The sequence below is a fragment of the Notolepis coatsorum genome (genome assembly GCF_963971535.1).
Source record: "Notolepis coatsorum genome assembly, chromosome: 9".
Classification (NCBI taxonomy): domain Eukaryota; kingdom Metazoa; phylum Chordata; class Actinopteri; order Aulopiformes; family Paralepididae; genus Notolepis; species Notolepis coatsorum.
The window spans coordinates 142,781,255-142,800,578 of NC_140173.1; the positions used below are offsets into that span (position 1 = coordinate 142,781,255).

At 41.9% G+C, this 19,324-nt stretch overlaps 1 protein-coding gene across 1 annotated transcript in view; it reads left to right on the forward strand.

Moving 5' to 3' along the window:
* Positions 1–19,324, forward strand: part of dst (dystonin) — a gene marked incomplete at its 5' end in the record, with an annotated part of 232,374 nt that overhangs the window by 30,434 nt on the left and 182,616 nt on the right. Inside the window, 14 exons of the mRNA XM_084322030.1 lie at positions 1,590–1,683; positions 1,789–1,943; positions 3,412–3,850; positions 5,289–5,417; positions 5,573–5,650; positions 6,264–6,425; positions 7,143–7,247; positions 9,734–9,829; positions 11,192–11,317; positions 12,105–12,257; positions 13,152–13,306; positions 13,924–14,050; positions 15,595–15,778; positions 16,840–16,997. Coding sequence (XP_084178156.1) covers positions 1,590–1,683; positions 1,789–1,943; positions 3,412–3,850; positions 5,289–5,417; positions 5,573–5,650; positions 6,264–6,425; positions 7,143–7,247; positions 9,734–9,829; positions 11,192–11,317; positions 12,105–12,257; positions 13,152–13,306; positions 13,924–14,050; positions 15,595–15,778; positions 16,840–16,997 — 2,161 coding nt within the window. The remainder of the gene's footprint in view (positions 1–1,589; positions 1,684–1,788; positions 1,944–3,411; positions 3,851–5,288; positions 5,418–5,572; positions 5,651–6,263; positions 6,426–7,142; positions 7,248–9,733; positions 9,830–11,191; positions 11,318–12,104; positions 12,258–13,151; positions 13,307–13,923; positions 14,051–15,594; positions 15,779–16,839; positions 16,998–19,324) is intronic.

The following is a 19,324-nucleotide window of genomic DNA, read 5'->3' on the forward strand; positions in this document are numbered from 1 at the left end:
GAGCAGGCGCTCGCAGCGCCTCGGCTCTTGAGACATCGCGGTGGGTGGGGAGGTCTGTTTTGCGCTCCGGTTTTCCGCTTGGCTCAGATGGAGAGGAGGTTGAGGGACGCGGGGGAGATCGCTTATACTTCTCCTTAGACCCGACCAGCAGTTTTTTTTACCATGCAGAGCGACCTGGCGTACTGTAGCAGCATCTCGTCTGTCAGCAACAGTACTATCCACAGCATGAGCTCCGTTGAGAACCTCAGCTCAGGAACTGCCTCCAGCAGCCCGTTCCTCCTCAATAACAACTACATCTATGGACCGAGGTGAGGTTTCATGGTCCTCCTCAATAACAAACTACATCTATGGACCGAGGGGTGAGGTTTCATGGTCCTCCTCAATAACAACTACATCTATGGACCTAGGTGAGGTTTCATGGTCCTCCTCAATAACAAACTACCGCTATGGACCGAGGTGAGGTTTCAGCACAGGTTAGGCATCTATGCCGACTCTTGTTTAGCTGTGACCAGTGTGTGAAGGTGTGTGTGTGAAGGTGTGTGTGTTCATGCCAATTGGAGGTGTGTGGCATTGGTGTGGCAAGGTCACAACTATTCCACATCTTTGTTTCTCTTTTTTTGCAGCGTGGAAATAATAATAATAATAATAATAGATCAAATTTATATAGCGCCTTTCATAGAACCCAAGGTCGCTTTACAATCAGGACAAAAAATAGGGCAAGGAAAGTAGGGGGGGAGGGGGAAAAGGGGATGAGGGAAAGTAGGGGATAATGGACCTAATTTAATCTAAAACTAACTGATGGGGAAAGCCTTGGTGAAGAGGTGTGTTTTTAGAGCGGATTTGAAGGTGTCCAGGGTTGGGGCGTTGCGGATTTCGGGGGGGAGAGAGTTCCAGAGGGTAGGGGATGCCACGCTGAAGGCTCTGTCCCCAAAAGTCCGTAACCTGGTGCGAGGGATGGAGAGGAGATCTAGATCAGAGGATCGTAGGTTCCGGGATGGAGTGTACTGGTGGAGGAGATCAGACAGGTACCGGGGGGCGAGGGCATGGAGGGATTTGTAGGTGAGGAGCAGGAGTTTGAAGGTGATGCGGAACCTGACTGGAAGCCAGTGGAGATGGATGAGGGTGGGGGTGATGTGCTGCCAGGGCTTGGTGTGAGTGAGAACCCTGGCAGCTGAGTTCTGGACATACTGGAGCCTGTCCAGGGCTTTGCTGGGTACCCCGAACAGGACTCCATTACAGTAGTCCAACCGGGAGGTGACAAATGAGTGGATCAGGGTCTCAGCCACAGAGTCTGAGAGTGAGGGTCGGAGACGGGAGATGTTCCTGAGGTGGTAGAAGGCAGACTTGGTGACAGATTTGATGTGGGAGTGAAATGAAAGTGTGGAGTCAAGGGTGACGCCCAGGTTACGGACTTCGAGAGACGGGGAGATGGAACAGCCGTCAACGTGGAGGAGGAGATCTCCAACCTTCCCGAGCAGTGCCTTGGGGGCCACAACCATGAGCTCTGTCTTTTTGCTGTTGAGTTTAAGTAATTAAAATGCGTCCACGTACACTCCCAATATCACTGTGTTTGTTTCGTTGCTTTGTAGACTGGAGATGTTACAGCAGATAGCCAACAGAGTCCAGCGAGACTGTGTTAGCGGAGAGGACAAGCTAGCGTTGGCCAACACTGCCCTACAGTCTGTAAGTGTCATGTTTTTTTTTTTTTTTTATTAATGACCAAATCAACGGATGAACAACACGTATGCTTTTATCTTGACGCATTCTCTTCCTTCCCCTCGCGCCAAGGATGCGAAGCGTCTGGAGTCTGGCATTTCGTTCCAGAATGAGGCGGAGATCGCGGGATACCTTCTGGAGTGCGAGAACATCCTCAGACAACAAGTGGTGGACATCCAGATCCTTCTGGACGGACGGTTCCTCTTCGCTGATCAGCTGGTCCAACGGTGGGTATTTTCCTGTACAAACAGGACACTCAACTCATAGTACTACTGGACAAAGATTATTTATAGTGCTGTCAGGCGATTCAAAAAATGTATCTAATTAATTACAGGATTTGTAATGAATTAATCTAATTAATCGCATTTTAATCGCATAACCATTTTATGCCTGATATTCTATAATCATATTTCAAATTGCATGTGTCCGGATGGCAGAATTCAGTACTGTATCTACAAAACCTTCTGTTTAATCATCTTCCATCTATTAATTTGCTTAGATTTTTCAGGTCTGGTCAATTTGAGCATAGTGTTATTCACAGTCAAAGATAATAAAAAAAAATGAATTGATATTCTCATTTGGTTCATTACAATTTACTCAAGCCTAGTAACAGACACAGTATTTCTGACACTGGGAATACATTCCCTGAGATCCATAGATGTCCCTAGAATCAGATACCAAGAACATGCAAATGGACCATATAACTGTAAATGTGTATTCTACGTTCCTATGGAATGAATGAAAAATGTTATTAAATTTTTGTTTTGTTTTTTTAATTAATTTTGAGTTAATTTTCATAACGCGATAATTTTCCGTGTAATTAATTAATCGAATTAACGCGATAAACTGACAGCCCTAATTATTATACTATATGTTGCATGTACAGTAGATGTATTTTTTGCAGTGCCCTCATATTAAATACTTTTTAACTCGCAAAGCCACAGTACAGTACAGTAAGTGCCTCGCCTCTTTATGCCTGGACTCTTTATGCCACAAGAACACATTTGTGGTCATAAATGTTCCAACCCTCCTCCTCCTCCTGTGGTTGTTCTTATACCTGAAGCACTTCCGTTAATATCTCGTTTCCCTCTTCTTGTGCTGACGTGCATCTACACCAGGGGTGGGCAATTATTTTTCCCAGGGGGCCGAATGAGCAACTGAAAATATGTTGGGGGGCCGGGGCCAAAATTCCAAACTCAATTATGCATAATATACATTTTATTTCTATATAAAAAGCAGTAAATGGCATTGTTTTGACCCCTGGTAAGAGTGTATGTTATTATTTGGCAATTAAAAGGTGAGGTTAGCTTTCAAAAATATCATTTATTCAAATAGAATTTATTTCCAAAATGATAAACAAAATGTGAAACATTAATAACAAAGGGCATTTTGAGTTTCATATACTATTGAAACAAGGATTTTCTTAGCTTTCTAAAGACATCACATCATCTTATAGCCAAAATAAACAAGACATGTCACTGAACTGTGTAAAGAAAAGTGTCCCAGTTTTGTAGCCTTTTTTACTTTACATGCCTATATTAAACATTTAATGTTTTCAGAACTGTGCAAAAAAAAATATATAAAAAAAAAAAAATCTTTTAATTAAAAAAAAAAAAAAAAAAATATCATGTAATCTTTCGCGGGCCGGTCAATGCCCAGGTCTGATCTACCTTGTTCCTGCTTGTTTAACCGCAGGGTATCAAAGCTCCGCGACGACCTGGTGGCCCTCCGGATGGACTGCTCCTCCGTGTACAGCCACGGCCGCACGCTGACCACGGAGCAGACCAAGATGATGATCTCGGGCATCACCCAGAGCCTCAACTCGGGCTTCTCCACCAGCCTGAACCACGCCGGCTCCACGTTCACCTCCAGCCTCACCCCTGCCCTGACCCCTGCCGGACTGGGAGGAGGAGGAGGAGGAGGGGGAGGAGGAGGGGGAGGAGGAGGAGGTGGAGGGGGAGGAGGAGGGGGAGGAGGAGGAGGCATGGACCCGGGGGCCCTCATGCACCTCAAACACGTGCAGATCCGCAAGCCCGTGGGCAAGTCGTCCATGATGGTGGACCCCAGCATGACAGAGGAGGAGGTCAACATGACCCACGTCCAGGACCTGCTCAACTGGGTGGAGGAGATGCAGGTGAGCCGTCGCAGTGATCGTCTGAGGCTATGTGTCCACCAGGGACGTTTTTTTCAAGGCGGACCGCTTTGAAAAAAAAAAAAAAAAAGCTCAGAGCGTTTTTCTGAGGCTCGCACCAGCCGCGGCTCCGCCCCTTCCTCGATGAGTTACCTTGATGAGCGCGCTCCTTTCCAAAAAGTTGAACTAGTTTCAACTTTATGAGCTGGGAGCGCTCCGACCAAAAACGCTGCCGCCGAGAGCTCATAAAACGTGAGGCGCGGTGCTGGGAAGAGGAGCGCGCCTGTCGCGTCTCCAGCATAGAAATGAATGACAGAAAGGAGCTGACAACTCATAAAACGTCCCCTATGGACACAAGCCCTTGGCTTAGAATGTATGGGGTGGAATCTCATACCAGAATGAGCTACAGTGAAACCGATTCCTGTGTTTTATTTTCATACACATTACACACTAGAGATTTACCACAGGAACACTGTAGGGATTTACCACAGGAATACTGTGTATTGGGATTTCTGGCTGCCCTCCTCTTAGTCCATTATTCCAGTAATCGGTCGCTCTGGTCTCGGTCGGCCATGGCTTTCTTAGTTGATGAGTACTTTTTTTTATTGCTTTTTTATTGCTTGTTGCAATATGCTGAATAACTTTTTTTCCAGAATAATGTGTATAAAAGTACATATCTGGTAAGCACTAGATTTAAAGAGGTCCTTCTGCATAATAAGAACATTTCTGGTAAGCACTAGATTTAAAGAGGTCCTCCTTCTGCATGATTTCATGTGTGAACCCCTGTTTTAGTCAATTCATCTATCCAAGTAGTATGACTATTAGTTAACGGAGAGTTTCTTTAGTGGAGGACGGCCCTAGTAAGGATTTGTTGTATTCCCATAGATTTACTGTGGTGATGCACCATAGTATTTCTGTATTGGATTATTATGGCCTTTTTTTGGTGATTCACAAAAGTATTCATGTGGTTTTACCGGAGAAATACTATGGTTTAACTATAGTTCAGTTTCAGATATGAGATGATTCAATCCACTGATGAATTAATTTGATTTAGATTATTTTGGCAACGATACAATGTGTCATAAAATCTCACAATGTTAGATATTCACTGATATTCACTGATGGGTATTAAAATGTAATGATTGGAATGAGACTGATTCAGCAGTAACACAATATATGCAATAAAAACTTTTTAAAAGTTTAAAAAGTTATTAGTTCACAACAATATGTTTATAAATGACTTAAATTGATTAACAGACATTCATTTAGATTCAAATGTATTACAAATATATCCGCATTGATATCTATGTATCACAATGCATCAGAAATAACTGTAGACTAGAGCCAAACTGTTTTGTTGGTGTCATACAACTAATTTAGATTTTGTGGATTCCAAAACAACATATTAACTCTGGAAATTCATTGTCATTCCTTCATGAAGGTAAAATTGGATCGCGCGGAGTGGGGGTCCGATTTGCCGAGCGTAGAAGCGCATTTAGAGACCTACAAAACGCTACACAGAGCCATCGAAGAATTCCAGATGAGCCTAAAAGAGGCCAAACTCAGTGAGGTAAGAACCTTCCTTCTGGCGTTCTGTACATAACTGTAATGTTTAAGCTCAATGCAAACAGGCCCACATAATGTATGTTACATCATGTATAATCAGTTCTAGTTTAGCACAACTGCTTGTTTGGGAAGAAATGTACCTAAACGTGTTTCTCTCAGATCCAGATGACCCCTCTTCTAAAACAAGCTTATTCTGAGAAACGGGGCAGACTAGAGAGCCAGTATGAGAAGCTATTGGTAAGTAATGTTCACCTCACCTCACCTCTCCTCTCCTCTCCTCTCCTCTCCTCTCCTCTCCTCTCCTCTCCTCTCCTCTCCTCTCCTCTCCTCTCCTCTCCTCTCCTCTCCTCTCCTCTCCTCTCCTCTCCTCTCCTCTCCTCGCCTCTCATCTCTTCCCATCCTCTCTCCTCTCATTTCCTCCCATCCCCTCTCCTCCCCTTCTCCCCTCCTCTCCTCTCTTCCCATCCGCTCTCCTCTCATCTCTTCCCATCCCCTCTCCTCTCATCTCCTCCCATCCCCTCTCCTCCCCTTCTCCCCCTCCTCTCCTTTCATCTCTTCCCATCCGCTCTCCTCTCATCTCTTCCGATCCCCTCTCCTCCCATCCCCTCTCCCCCTCCCCTCCTCTCCTATCTCCTCTCTCCTCTTCTCTCTTCTCCTCCCCTCCCCTTCTCCCCTGCTCTCTCCTCTCCTATCCCCCTCTCCTCCCCTCCCATCCCCTCTCCTTTCCTGCACTCTCTTCTCCTCTCTTCTTCTCTACAGCCCCCCCCCCGCCATAACACAACTACAATGTACTTGTTATGTTATAAAGTAACCTTGTATACTAACTGTGTGAATGTCTCCTGTGTGACAGCGATCCTCCAGGGAGCACCGGAGTCGACTGGAGAGCCTGCATGACCTGGTGTCGCGGGCCACGCAGGAGCTGATCTGGCTCAACGAGAAGGAGGAGGAGGAGGTGGCCTTCGACTGGAGCGACCGCAACAGCAACGTCTCCAAGAAGAAGGACTATCACGCCGTAAGACGCTCTTTCAATCTCATTTTTATACGTTGCATAAACGTACAGGGGTTAGTGGTGCACAGGGAGGATTTACAAGGGGCTTGTTGAAGGCTCACAGTTTGTAAGGTCTCACGAAGCTGTGTTACCGCTACTTTAATGTTGATAAGGTGATTACTTTATATCAGTCAAAGGATTTTTTTCTCTTCGGTATGAATAGAGAAAGAGATGACTGTAGTATCAGGGTTGTGGTTTAATCAATTCAGACAGTTCCTCTTATCAATAGAAGCACATTTATTCTAGGGATGCTCGATATTGGTTTTTTTTACCGATACCGATATACCGATATTGTCCAACTCTTAATTTCCGATACCGATATCAACCGATATCAACCGATACCGATATATGCAGGGTTTCCCCCCCCCCCAAAAACTTAATAATTTCAGGTAATAATTAACATTAATATCTCTTGTTGTGGAATTAACATAACATTATGCATACTTTTGACAATAAATGAAATCAGAATTTGTTCTTACTTGCTTGCCTGGGTAAATCACATATCGGACATCCCGTCATTTCTTCATAGACTGGACATGGGAAGCTGTTTAAAGTTCAGTTGAGTTCATCCCTGCTGCATGGCCCGGTGCTCAGGTGTCGTGAGAGAGGAGGGAGGGATGGTTGACCGTCAGTTGATTCCCAGCATAATAACATGTCCTCTGGTCTGGTCTCTCTCTGCAGGACCTGATGAGGGAGCTGGACGACAAGGAGGACGTGATCAGGTCTGTGCAGGACAAGGCAGAGAGGCTCCTGCTGGAGAACCACCCCGCCAGGCTGACTATCGAGGTAATAATAATAATAATAATAATAACTCATTTTATTTATATAGCGCTTTTCAATAACCCAAAGACACTGACAACAGGCAAAACAAAGAACAGAGAAACACAGAACCACAGGGAAACAAGCAACAGTATGAACACACAAGACATAAAACCACGAGTAAACAAGCGACAAATACAAAAGCCAGTAGGGGAACAGTCAGGGAAGTGAGGGAAACCGAGGAGGGGGGGGGGGGGGGGGGGGGGCAGGAGACGGAGATAAAGTAGGGAAGGGGATTCAAGATTCAAGAGGTTTATTCATCACATACTGTATGACCCGACAGCTTATATGAGAAATATGAGAAAAATAAACAGTGTAAACTATATAATTACCTCTGAATATAAAAATATGAGGTTTACCACAATGAAATGTAGGTTTGAGTGACGTAAAAAAAATATTTATATTAAAAAAAATATAAATATTATAATTTTTTTTTTTTTGCATTGACGGGCAAAAAGCCACAGAGAGAAAGGGGGGGAGAGAGTGAAAGGGAGGGAGGGTCAAGGAGGGAGGGAGGTGGCCGCTCAGCAGAAATAGCTGAAAAATAGCTGAAATAACGTTCTAATTCCATTTTCCTAAGTCATTTTGAAACCGGGTAACGTTTAAAACGGGTAACGTTAGGAAAAGTCATTGAGTGACAGAGCTGGAGCTCGACCGAGTGACGAGGATACATTTATTGAAAATGCCTAGGGGCCTAATTCCCGCCAAGACATGTAGTGAAATGAAGGACATATTATAGTGAAAGGAAGGGGAAAGGGAGGTGGTCGGTTGGAGGAGGGTGGAAGACGTGTTGGCGCACAGCGCTGACCTTCACATGATGCACACGAGCGATCATGTGGAATACTGACGATGCTAACGAGCAATTTCATTGAAAACACACGTGTAAACTAGGGCTGTCAGTTTATCGCGTTAATTAGATTAATTAATTACACAGCAAATTATCGCGTTATGAAAATTAACTCAAAATTTATTACAAAAAAAAAGATTTTTTTTTTTTTTTATAATTTTTTTTTTATCTCATTCATTCCATAAGAACGTAGAATACACATTACAGACTTTTTTTATATGGTCCATTTGCATGCTCTTGGTATCTGATTCTAGGGACATCTATGGATCTCAGGGAATGTATTCCCAGTGTCAGAAATACTGTGTCTGTTACTAGGCTTGAGTAAATTGTAATGAAACAAATGAGAATATCAATAATTTTTTTTTTATCTTTGACTGACACTATGCTCAAATTGACCAGACCTGAAAAATCTAACCAAATTAATAGATGGAGGATGATTAAACAGAAGGTTTTGTAGATACAGTACTGAATTCTGCCATCCGGACACATGCTATTTGAAATATGATTATAGAATATAGAATATCAGGCATAAAATGGTTATGCGATTAAAATGCGATTAATTAGATTAATTAATTACAAATCCTGTAATTAATTAGATTATTTTTTTTAATCGCCTGACAGCACTAGAACACATGCTGATCATGCAATGATGTGTGTGTGTGTGTGTGTCTATGCATGTGTGACGGTGTGTGTGTGTGTATGTTTGTGTGTCTATGCATATGTGTGTTTGTGTGTGTGTATTTTTCCATAATGATGATGAAGACCAGGGGGGAAAAAAATCATGGTGGCACATATTCATATCACAGTCCACAAATGACAGTGTAATAATAACATAAAAATAACTGAATCGATTATTTGTAGTTACAGACGAGTGCTTTCTTGGGTTAACCTACAAGTACTTAATTACATTGTAATTACATTATTTCTATGTTACTTATTACACAGTAATAATAACCCTATGGTTAGTATGGTTTGTGTGTTTGTGTGTGTGTATAATGTGCCGAACATTATAGGAAAATATGCTTCAATTGTTTCATCGCAATTTTTTTGGATTGACGTAATCAATTTCACGAAAGTAGATATTGTGATCTCTCAACCACCCTCAAGCCTAAACGCTGTAGGGCGGCTGATTGGCGCAGTGGGCAAGGCGCTCGCCTCTAACGCAGGAGACGCTGGGTATCGAGCCCAGCTCTCGGCATTGCTACCGGCTTGGCCGGTCGTTCATACTAACACAATTATAGTAATAGTGTTAGAGGGTGGGAAAAGCTGGTGGGTGGGGATTGGACGTTGTGGACAGCGACTCCTACAGGTCGGTTTGGTGACGCCGGTGCGACGGAAACAGGAAGTATCGGGGGCAGTGTGAGCCTCCCACGCGTTACTCCTCGCCACTGAGAGTTCAAGCTGCTGCTGTGCAAAAGATGCGACGGGCTGCCTCCTCGTGTACCGGAGGGGAGGCTTAGTCTAGCAACGTTCGAGACAGGGGAGGGAAGAATTGGATACACGAAATTGGGATGGGAGAAAAAGAAAAAAAAATGGGGAGAAAAAGTGTATATAAAAAAAAAAGCCTAAACTGTGTAGCCTGACTGATGTCTGCGGACTCCCCCAGGCGTACAGAGCCGCCATGCAGACCCAGTGGAGCTGGGTGCTGCAGCTCTGCAGCTGTGTGGAGAAGCACCTCAAGGAGAATCACCTCTACTTCCAGGTGAGTCAAGTCGCCGCCGTCTTTAGTTTAGTTTAGTTTAGTTCAGTTTATTTGACAATTATTATTAACACTAGCACAGCCATGGAGACAATTTCTCTAATTCCCACCAGGAACGGGTCAGATGATGAGAAATATGAGAAAAATAAACAGTGTAAACTATATAATTACCTCTGAATATAAAAATATGAAATGTAGGTTTGAGTGACATAAAAAAAAATATATATAAAAATATATATTTAAAAGAAAAATATTATAATACATTTTTTAATTTTTTTTGGATGGAAGAGCCACACATTGACGGGCAAAGAGCCACAGAGAGAAAGGGAGGGAGAGAGTGAAAGGGGGGAAGGGTCAAGGAGGGAGGGAGGTGGCCGCTCAGCAGAAATAGCTGAAAAATTGCTGAAATAACGTTCTAATTCCATTTTCCTAAAGTCATTTTGAAACCGCGCCAGATAAAACGGGTAAAGTTAGGAAAACGTCATTGAGTGACAGAGCTGGAGCTCGACCGAGTGACGAGGATACATTTATTGAAAATAGAGTCATTTGACCCCTTGTCAGCTGTGCTAGTGTTAAAATACATTACAAGTCATGCATCCTAAAATTATCAAGGATAGCACAAAAAAGTCACAGACTTGTTTCCATTGTGGTCCTTGGTCTCAGCAGCGCATAGTATTTACATAAACATGTATTGCACATATTATCATCAGCCTACAGTATATTGCAAAAAGAAATATTTTAATTAAATTTTAACCTAAAATACAACATTATTAATAAAATATGTACAAAATGTACAGACACACTAAAACTACACTACTGTAAATAGGGAGGTGTAGTCTGACGTCACTGGTTGTTCCACCCGTATAGGGATTTATCGTTGGGAAAATGGATTATCGGCTATTGTAACAATTCTGCCGCATTGGAAATTGAAAAGCTTTCCATTTTTGCACAAAATGAGTTCCCTTCTATGATATCACTAACATAATTGTTTAAGCATTTTTTATGATTAATTGCGAATATTTTCATGTTGAGCTATAGATTGTGGATGAATAAGCACAGAAAGGTACACCATGCCAATGTTAATGCTTTATTTGTTTTAAAACGAGACAATTGAGAAATGGGCAATGGGGGAAATACATTGCGTTGGAACAGAGGGTGGTACACGAAAAACGGCAATGACGTAACCACTACACCTCCCTATTAAAACAGGAAGCTTCCCGAGTCACTCGGGGACATTTTCTAGGAGCCATTTCCCAACGTTCACCTTGAAACTATACAGGTTCAAGCCCTGTTTGATGGTCAAAGAGCCGAGGTGGTGTCTGTCCAACGCAGCTCATCTCTCCTACTTGTCACCCCCTCCCCCAGTTTTTCAACGACGCCAAAGAGTCTGTGGACTACCTTAAGAGCCTGCAAGACGCCATCCACAGGAAGTACAGCTGCGACCGGTCGAGCAGCCTCCACAAGCTGGAGGACCACATCCAGGAGTCCATGGTGAGCTGTCAGATCAGGAGCGGGTGTGAAAATGATCAAAATTGAATGTGTTCATGTGAACACAGTGTTTTGGATGCTATTTAAGATAAGGTTTTTACGTGCTTCAGTATATTTATTGACACATATTTGCTATCATATTTACGTTTCTCACAGCTGGTCTATGAGCTTATCCTGGCTATTTTAAACAGGATACTCCGTTTACCGACGGAGCACTCGATCATCCCCGATCGTATCAGAGCGTGAAAGTATGTGTAGAGGATGAATGCTTGCCACCTAACGGCGCTCTTTACTGTGAGCGATCTGTAGTAGTGCTGAAGCTCCTTCGGGGTAAATAAAGTATTTCTATTCTATTCTATTCATTGTGGTGGTCTGCTAAGGGTGTTAAATTTACTTTCCATTTTGTTTGTTTTACCATCTGGAAATCACGCTACTAAAATGGAGAGTATCACTTATATTTTTCTTTTAATTTTACTTAATTTTTATTTTTATTTTTTTTGCGTAGCTTTGTCTGCCACATCTGTACTTTTGTTTAATTATTTAAATGTCTTTATTTTTTAATTTAATTTAATTTCTTATTTTTACATGTATGTTTGTCGTCGCCCTCACTGGGTGGGATGGGTGGGATTAGGGGATAGGAATGGGGAAGGAAATGGAAGTTGTATAATTTGGATAACTGAAATGTATAAATATGTACTAACTCTTCCAATAAAAAAAGATAAACCTATTCTATTCTATTCTATTCTATTATATTCTATTCTATTCTGTTCTCTGGGCGCTGTGTCTCCAGGATGAGAAGGAGCAGCTCCTCCAGTACCGCAGCACCGTGGCCGGTCTGGTGGGCCGAGCCAAGACCATCGTGCAGCTCAAGCCCAGAAACCCAGAGCACCCTGTGAGGTCCTCCATTCCCGTCAAAGCCATCTGCGACTACCGGCAGATAGAGGTATGATCAGGCCCCCCCCCCCAGCCTTACGTACCCCCCCACCTCCTGTCTCACGTTGACCCCGTGAAACTGAAGTGGGCGGGTCTTGATTCGGGAACTTTGCAACGTTGCTTGTCATTTTGATACTGAGAAATCATAGGCTTGTAGGTAGGGATGCTCGATATTGGCTTTTTTTTACCGATACCGATATACCGATATTGTCCAACTCTTAATTTTTCCGATACCGATATCAACCAATACCGATATATGCAGGGTTTCCCCCCCCAAAAACAGAATAATTTCAGGTAATTAACATTACATATCTCTTGTTGTGGAATTAACACAACATTATGCATACTTTTGACAATAAATAAAATCAGAATTTGTTCTTACTTGCTTGCCTGGGTAAATAAAGGTTATAGAAATGTAAAAAGAAATATATATATATATATATATATATATATATATATATATATATATATATATATTATATATATATATATATATATATATATATAGTTTTCTTTTAACCGATACCGATAATTTCCGATATCACATTTTAATGCCAATATCGGCCGATAATATCGGTAGGCCGATAATATCGGACATCCCTAGTTGTAGGATATGCGAAACAAATAAATTAAACGAAACGTAGAATGTATCGGCCTTGGTTTTTTTTTAGTTTTCCTCTCCACATACAGTATCTGAAAGAAAGTTTAGCCGCTCTTGATCTTTTGGGTTTGTTTTGGGATTAGAATAGGGACGTTCTCTCTCTCTCTCTCTCTCTCTCTCTCTCTCTCTCTCTCTCTCTCTCTCTCTCTCTCTCTCTCTCTCTCTCTCTCTCTCTCTCTCTCTCTCTCTCTCTCTCTCTCTCTCTCCCCCCGTGCTAACGTGGCATCATCTCTCCTCTCCCAGATAACCATCTATAAGGACGACGAGTGCATCCTGGCCAGTAACTCCCACCGGGCCAAGTGGAAGGTGATCAACCCGGCGGGGAACGAGGCCATGGTCCCCTCCGTCTGCTTCACCGTGCCTCCACCCAACAAGGAGGCCGGGGACACGGCCGGCAGGTAGGGCCCTGAGAGCTCACGGCTTCCACACCTTTTTATTATAATAATAATAATCATAATAATAATAATAATAATAATAATAATAATAATAATCATATAATAATAATAATAATAATAATAATCATAATCATAATCATAATAATAGATACTACTAATATATACATTATATAAAATAAATTATAAATAATAATATATAAATAATATATCATATATCACAATAATAATAATAATAATAATAATAATAATAATAATAATAATAATAATAATAATAATAATAATAATAATAATAATAATAATAATAATAATAATAATAATAATAATACAAATATATAATAAAATAATACTAATAATAAACATATACTAATGATAATATTAACAATGATACTAAATAATAATAATAATAATAATAATAATATATTATTATTATACTGAATAATAATATTCAGTAGCTCATTTGATTATTTCCATGCCAGCTATCATTGTGTAAGAGCGGGCATGACATTTGTTTTTGAAACAGTAGCTTTAGTCTAGGATTCAGATGCGTTTGGTGACACAGGGCAGATGACGTGTGGCGGCCACCTGCGCTCACGATGTCACATGGTGTCCCCCCCCCGCAGGACGGAGCAGCTGTACCAGAACGTTCTGGCGCTGTGGCACCACTCCCACGTCAACATGAAGAGCGTGGTGTCGTGGCACTACCTGACGGCCGACATCCGAGCCATACGCAACTGGAACGTGGCCTCGGTATGTTGTTTCTGTTTGCACGTTGATTAAAGGGGAACTATCTTATAAATTGCCTTTTTCAGTGTTTAGCATTGTTTCCTAGCTATGTGGACTTATATTAATAGGATCTATGTCTCTAATTCTCATATTGGCGCATTCTTCCAATTCTCCTCTCACAATATTCACCCTCACTGAACTGAGTCATCTGAAAATGTGCATATCTGTGATGTCAGAGATTTCTCAGCTGCATAATAATGTGGCAGTTGGTGTGGCAGTTGGCACCAGGCCACACAGTGGTTGGAGCCCAGCCTCAAAACGGCTTAAGATCTTGAGGTAGAAAAATGCTGTTTTTTAGTACTTGATTAGAAATACAAAACAATGATTTTTTTTTGAAAAAAAACGTACAGAGGTGTTCCATAGGACTCACAGGAATTGTGTAAAAGTGCCCAAATAGTGAACGAAATAGTCAAATAGTTCCCCTTTAAAACCCCCAGACCCCCCGCTCCTAGTGTCAGTAACGCCTCTCGATACTTATATCATGGCATATGGAGTAATTACACTATAATTGCTGCATATCTGTTTGTTTTGGGTGAGCAACGAGTCTCGGTGATGGAATATGCATTGCCTTGTAATGTTAGGTTAGGTTTACTTTATTTACATTAATAAAACATTTTACAAATGTAAATGCACCCAATTTGAGCCAAAAGGCTCATTTCCATTGGCTGTCCCCCCCCCCCCCCCTGCCAGAAGGTACAGGCTAAAATCCTGTGTGAAAAAGGGTTAGCAATAAAAAAACAGAATAAAATCAAGATAAATAACATTAGAATAAAAACACAACAAAAGCACATAGACATACGATCGGGATACAGGTCACAATACAGTCATGGACACAAGGACAGAGCACATCATGACATATTAAGACTTAAGAGACCCAGACATAGACAAACGCACCATATCCACACACACACACACACACACACACACACACACACACACACACACACACACACACACACACACACACACACACACACACACACACACACACACACACACACACACACACACACACACACACACATACACACAGACACCTCAGTGTTGACAATGCTGGTTTTCAATGAGCCATTCCCTAACCCTGCACTTGAATGAATGATATGATGTGGACACTCTAATTGTTTGAGGTATTGAGTTCCATTGATTGGTGGGATGCTCTATATAGTGTTGTTGCAGTGGGGCTAGTTTTTCAGCATTGGGCCATGGGGGGGCTGAGTATCATTGAGACAATTTTTTATGTACTGTGATTGCTGGTTCAGATACATGCCGAATTGAGTCAATAAAGATAATCATTGACCACAACCGTCCTAATAGGAACCATTTATCTCAAAAAGCGAAAAATGGAGCAGCCTTCGGTGTAATTAAACGGCATTCACTGATGAATAGCACACGTTTGTGCACAATCAATTAAACCATAAATTAAACGTAATTTCGGGTGCTGATTACACACGGGGCACAGTAGTAACAACAGCGTGTGTCCCGCTCCTCCCCCCCCCCCCCCCCGACAGATTAAGACCCTGCTGCCGGGCGAGCACCAACAGGTCCTGGGCAACCTGCAGGCCCACTTCCAGGACTTCCTGGAGGACAGCGAGGAGTCTGAGGTCTTCATGGTGGCGGACTGCTCCCAGCTGGAGAGGGAGGTGATCGCCTGCCAGGAGTACTACGAGGAGCTCCTCAAGGCCGCCGAGAGAGGCAAGCAGGCTAAGAAGGCCACGTTCGACACGTTCAGCGCAACTCGAGAAGGCAACGCGCCACGTGGCTCTTTAAGCCTATTAAGTGAAAAAGTTAATACCTTTTGGAATTACGCCGGGTTTTAACAGTCTGGTCCCGACGGTGTTGATTTAACAACGCCGGTGTCAGCGGGCCAGTCGCCACGGCGACCGTTGCCACCACAAATAATAGATTTCCCAACATGATGTGTTGCAGCAACAGGGTTTAATGTTCTCGCATTGCTTCCAGTCTACCGGTCCCAGCCCTCACCACCACCAACCAGCAGCTTTTATTGTCACCGCTGAAACGTAGATTTGGATGTTACTGTATATATACTGTATACCCTGGACCCCCCACATTTCAATTAAACTAAACTCTTTCTAGGGTTTACAACTAAAATGGTTTACAAAATATACCGTATTTAAACATGGTTACTATACGTATTTACTGTTCAATGGAGTCAATGCACCTCCGTCTCCTCTCTCTGCACCGATTAAAACACCCACTTCTCATCATTACGTTACCATTGATCAGCAGCACCCATCTCTATTATTGATTCATTTGTGAGCTAGTTGTGCTGATTCAGAACTACCAGAGACTTCCGGTGTATCTGGAAAATGAAAATATACCCATGAAACTCCCCACCCCACTTAACACTCATAGTTAAAAAGGTCACACTGCCACCTAGAGGCACAAGTGTGCACTCCCAATGAATGCACAAGCCTGTGTGGGTTACAGTTTAGTACCAACATGTATTAGCTGCAGAATAGTAATAATAATAATAATAATAATAATAATAATAATAATAATAATAATAATAATAATAATAATAATAATAATAATAATAATAATAATAATAATAATAATAATAATAATAATAATAATTGTTGAGCATGATATTTTCATCAGATCTTGAGTTTTGAGGTTATTTTCTTTAGGTCTATTTTTAGAAACACAGGAAGTCTGGCGCCCGTAATTCAACACCACCACAACATCAACAACAACAGCAGCTGATCCTCTTGTTTACTTGTTGTGTCACACAGAGGAGCACGAGGAGTCTGTGTACAACCAGTACATCTCAGAAGTACGCAACTTCCGCATGCGTCTGGAGGCCCAGGAGGAGCACCTGATCCGGCAGATCCGCACCCCTCTGGACCGGGACGACCTGGAGCAGAGCGTCCAGCGCATCGCAGAGCACGAGGTACGTGGCACATCCGGGGAACCAGAACCAGAGAGACGTGTTCGCTTACTGGCATCTAGGGCTGACCCCTATTAGTCGATTAGTCGACTAATCGGTCGAAAGGAGCCGTAGTCGACTGGCCAACCTCTTAGTCGAATAAAAAAATTATAATTATATATATATATATTTTTTTTCATTCTTTCCAAAAGAAAAGAGGCCTAGAAGCGTGGCTAACGCTAATGGCACGCATACCAGAGGCTAACTGCCTACGAAAACAGGCACAGAGGCACTGAAAGAGGATTTCACCCATCTAATGAACACACTAGACAAATATCAAGATGTATCCATCAGTGGACCAATTGCATGCTTTTGCAGAGGACAAGAAGCCTCCAGTCGACTCCTTCAGACATTAAGCACCCCCCACAGCCCAAATGGAATGATACAAAATAAAAATAAATTATAAAAATACAAATGTTTTTTTTTAAATATTATACTTATTTTTTTTTTGTCAACCAATAGTCGACTAACGGCAAATTTTGGCCAATCATAGTCGACCATCCAAATCCTTAGTCGGGGACAGCCCTAAGGTACATAACACATCTAGGGAACCCAAACCAGAGACGTGTTCGCTTACTGGCATCACCACTTGGCAGGCCAAAGAAACTCACATTGGCTGCTATAGGAGTCAGAATGTTGAAGTGGCTGATTACAGGGCCTGGGGGGGAGTCACAGAGACACTGGATCTTTTCTTCTCAGAGCCGTTTGATTTATTGGTAACGGTTGGCATGTAAAGAGGATTTCACCAAATATGACCAAAAGGGTTCTAATGAATTGCCTAAAATATTATTAATTAAAGTAACTTTGCCTACATTTTCGATCTTTGATCGTGCATTTTCGATCTTTGACCGTGCAATCATCTGTATTATTTATTTATGTATTATTTAAGCATTACATCACATGCAGGAGTGGTTTGTGACCAATAAACCATGCCTAGGGGTGGTCGTTAGACCCCCCTAGGCATGGTTTATTGGTCACAAATCACGACTGCACGTGGTGTAAAGCTTTTATACAACTGCCAGATTCATCCAACCTTATTTCTATACAATAAACACACATTAATCGAAGATTTATTGAAAAAACCATCCGCCAGAAAAAGTAGTTCCCACAACTACAAAAAAGACAAGTTGCCTCCATGTGGAAGCAGCTTGAAGTGCATCCAACCAAACTAACACATCCAACTGTGTATTATTGGAATGATTGAGAGAAGTTGCCTCATGTGGAAGCAGCTTGAAGTGCATCCAACCAACTAACACATCCAACTGTGTATTATTGGAATGATTGATTGAAAATTTTATTACCAGATGCAGAATGGGTACAATACAGTACGGCTCAATACACACAATTGTTAAGGGAATGCAGACCTACTTTCCATAGAACTTCATTCTTAGATGCTTCTATATAAAGTAGGTAAAACAAATTAAAACGTTTTCTTTGCCCTATAGGAAAAAAACGTTTTCTTCGCCCTATTTTTTTATTTATTTCTTTTAGCCTAAACTTAACCAGTTGGAAACCAGGGGTACAGTAATAAAATTAGCAATCAACCAATCAATCAATTCAATAGACCATGCTCACTTAAAACAGCGCTGCTTCTCTCTCAGTCTGACTCCCCCGCTGTTGCAGACAGGAGTGTGTGTGTGTGTGTGTGTGTGCGTGTGTGTGTGTGTGTGTGTCACAGTGTGTGTGTGTGTGTGTGCGTGCGTGTGTGTGTGTATGTGTGTGTGTGTGTGTGTGTGTGTGTGTGTATGTGTGTGTGTGTGTTTGTGGGTACGCCAGCGTCGGACAGTGTGAGAGAGAACGCTGCAGTCAGTAGAAAGTAGGAAGGAAGAAATTTAAATCAATCAATTAATCTATCAATCAAACCGCGATTTTTCTTTTGTTCTAGATTGTCTCAAGACCCATCAATTACATCATCCAACATTGTTTAAAGGACTAACACATTCCCCTTGACAGAATCGCTTCATATTTAGTCGTTATGGTGCTTTCAACATAACCATTTGTTGTCCGCGATCTTGTTTTCTCCCGGAGTGAGCCGGGGAGGGTTATGTGATTCGGTTGTGGGCGGGTCCTGAGCCCAGGACCGTGGATTGTTGCCAATAAAGACGTGTGAATGGCCAATCAGAATCGAGAAATTTGCATGCCGTTGTATAATATTATTTAAGTATTGGTTATTATATCATATCCCCCCCCAAACAAATTAGTATTATTATTATTAATAATAATAATAATAGTAGTAATAATGATAATACTACTAATAATAATAATACTATTACTATTACTACTAATAATAA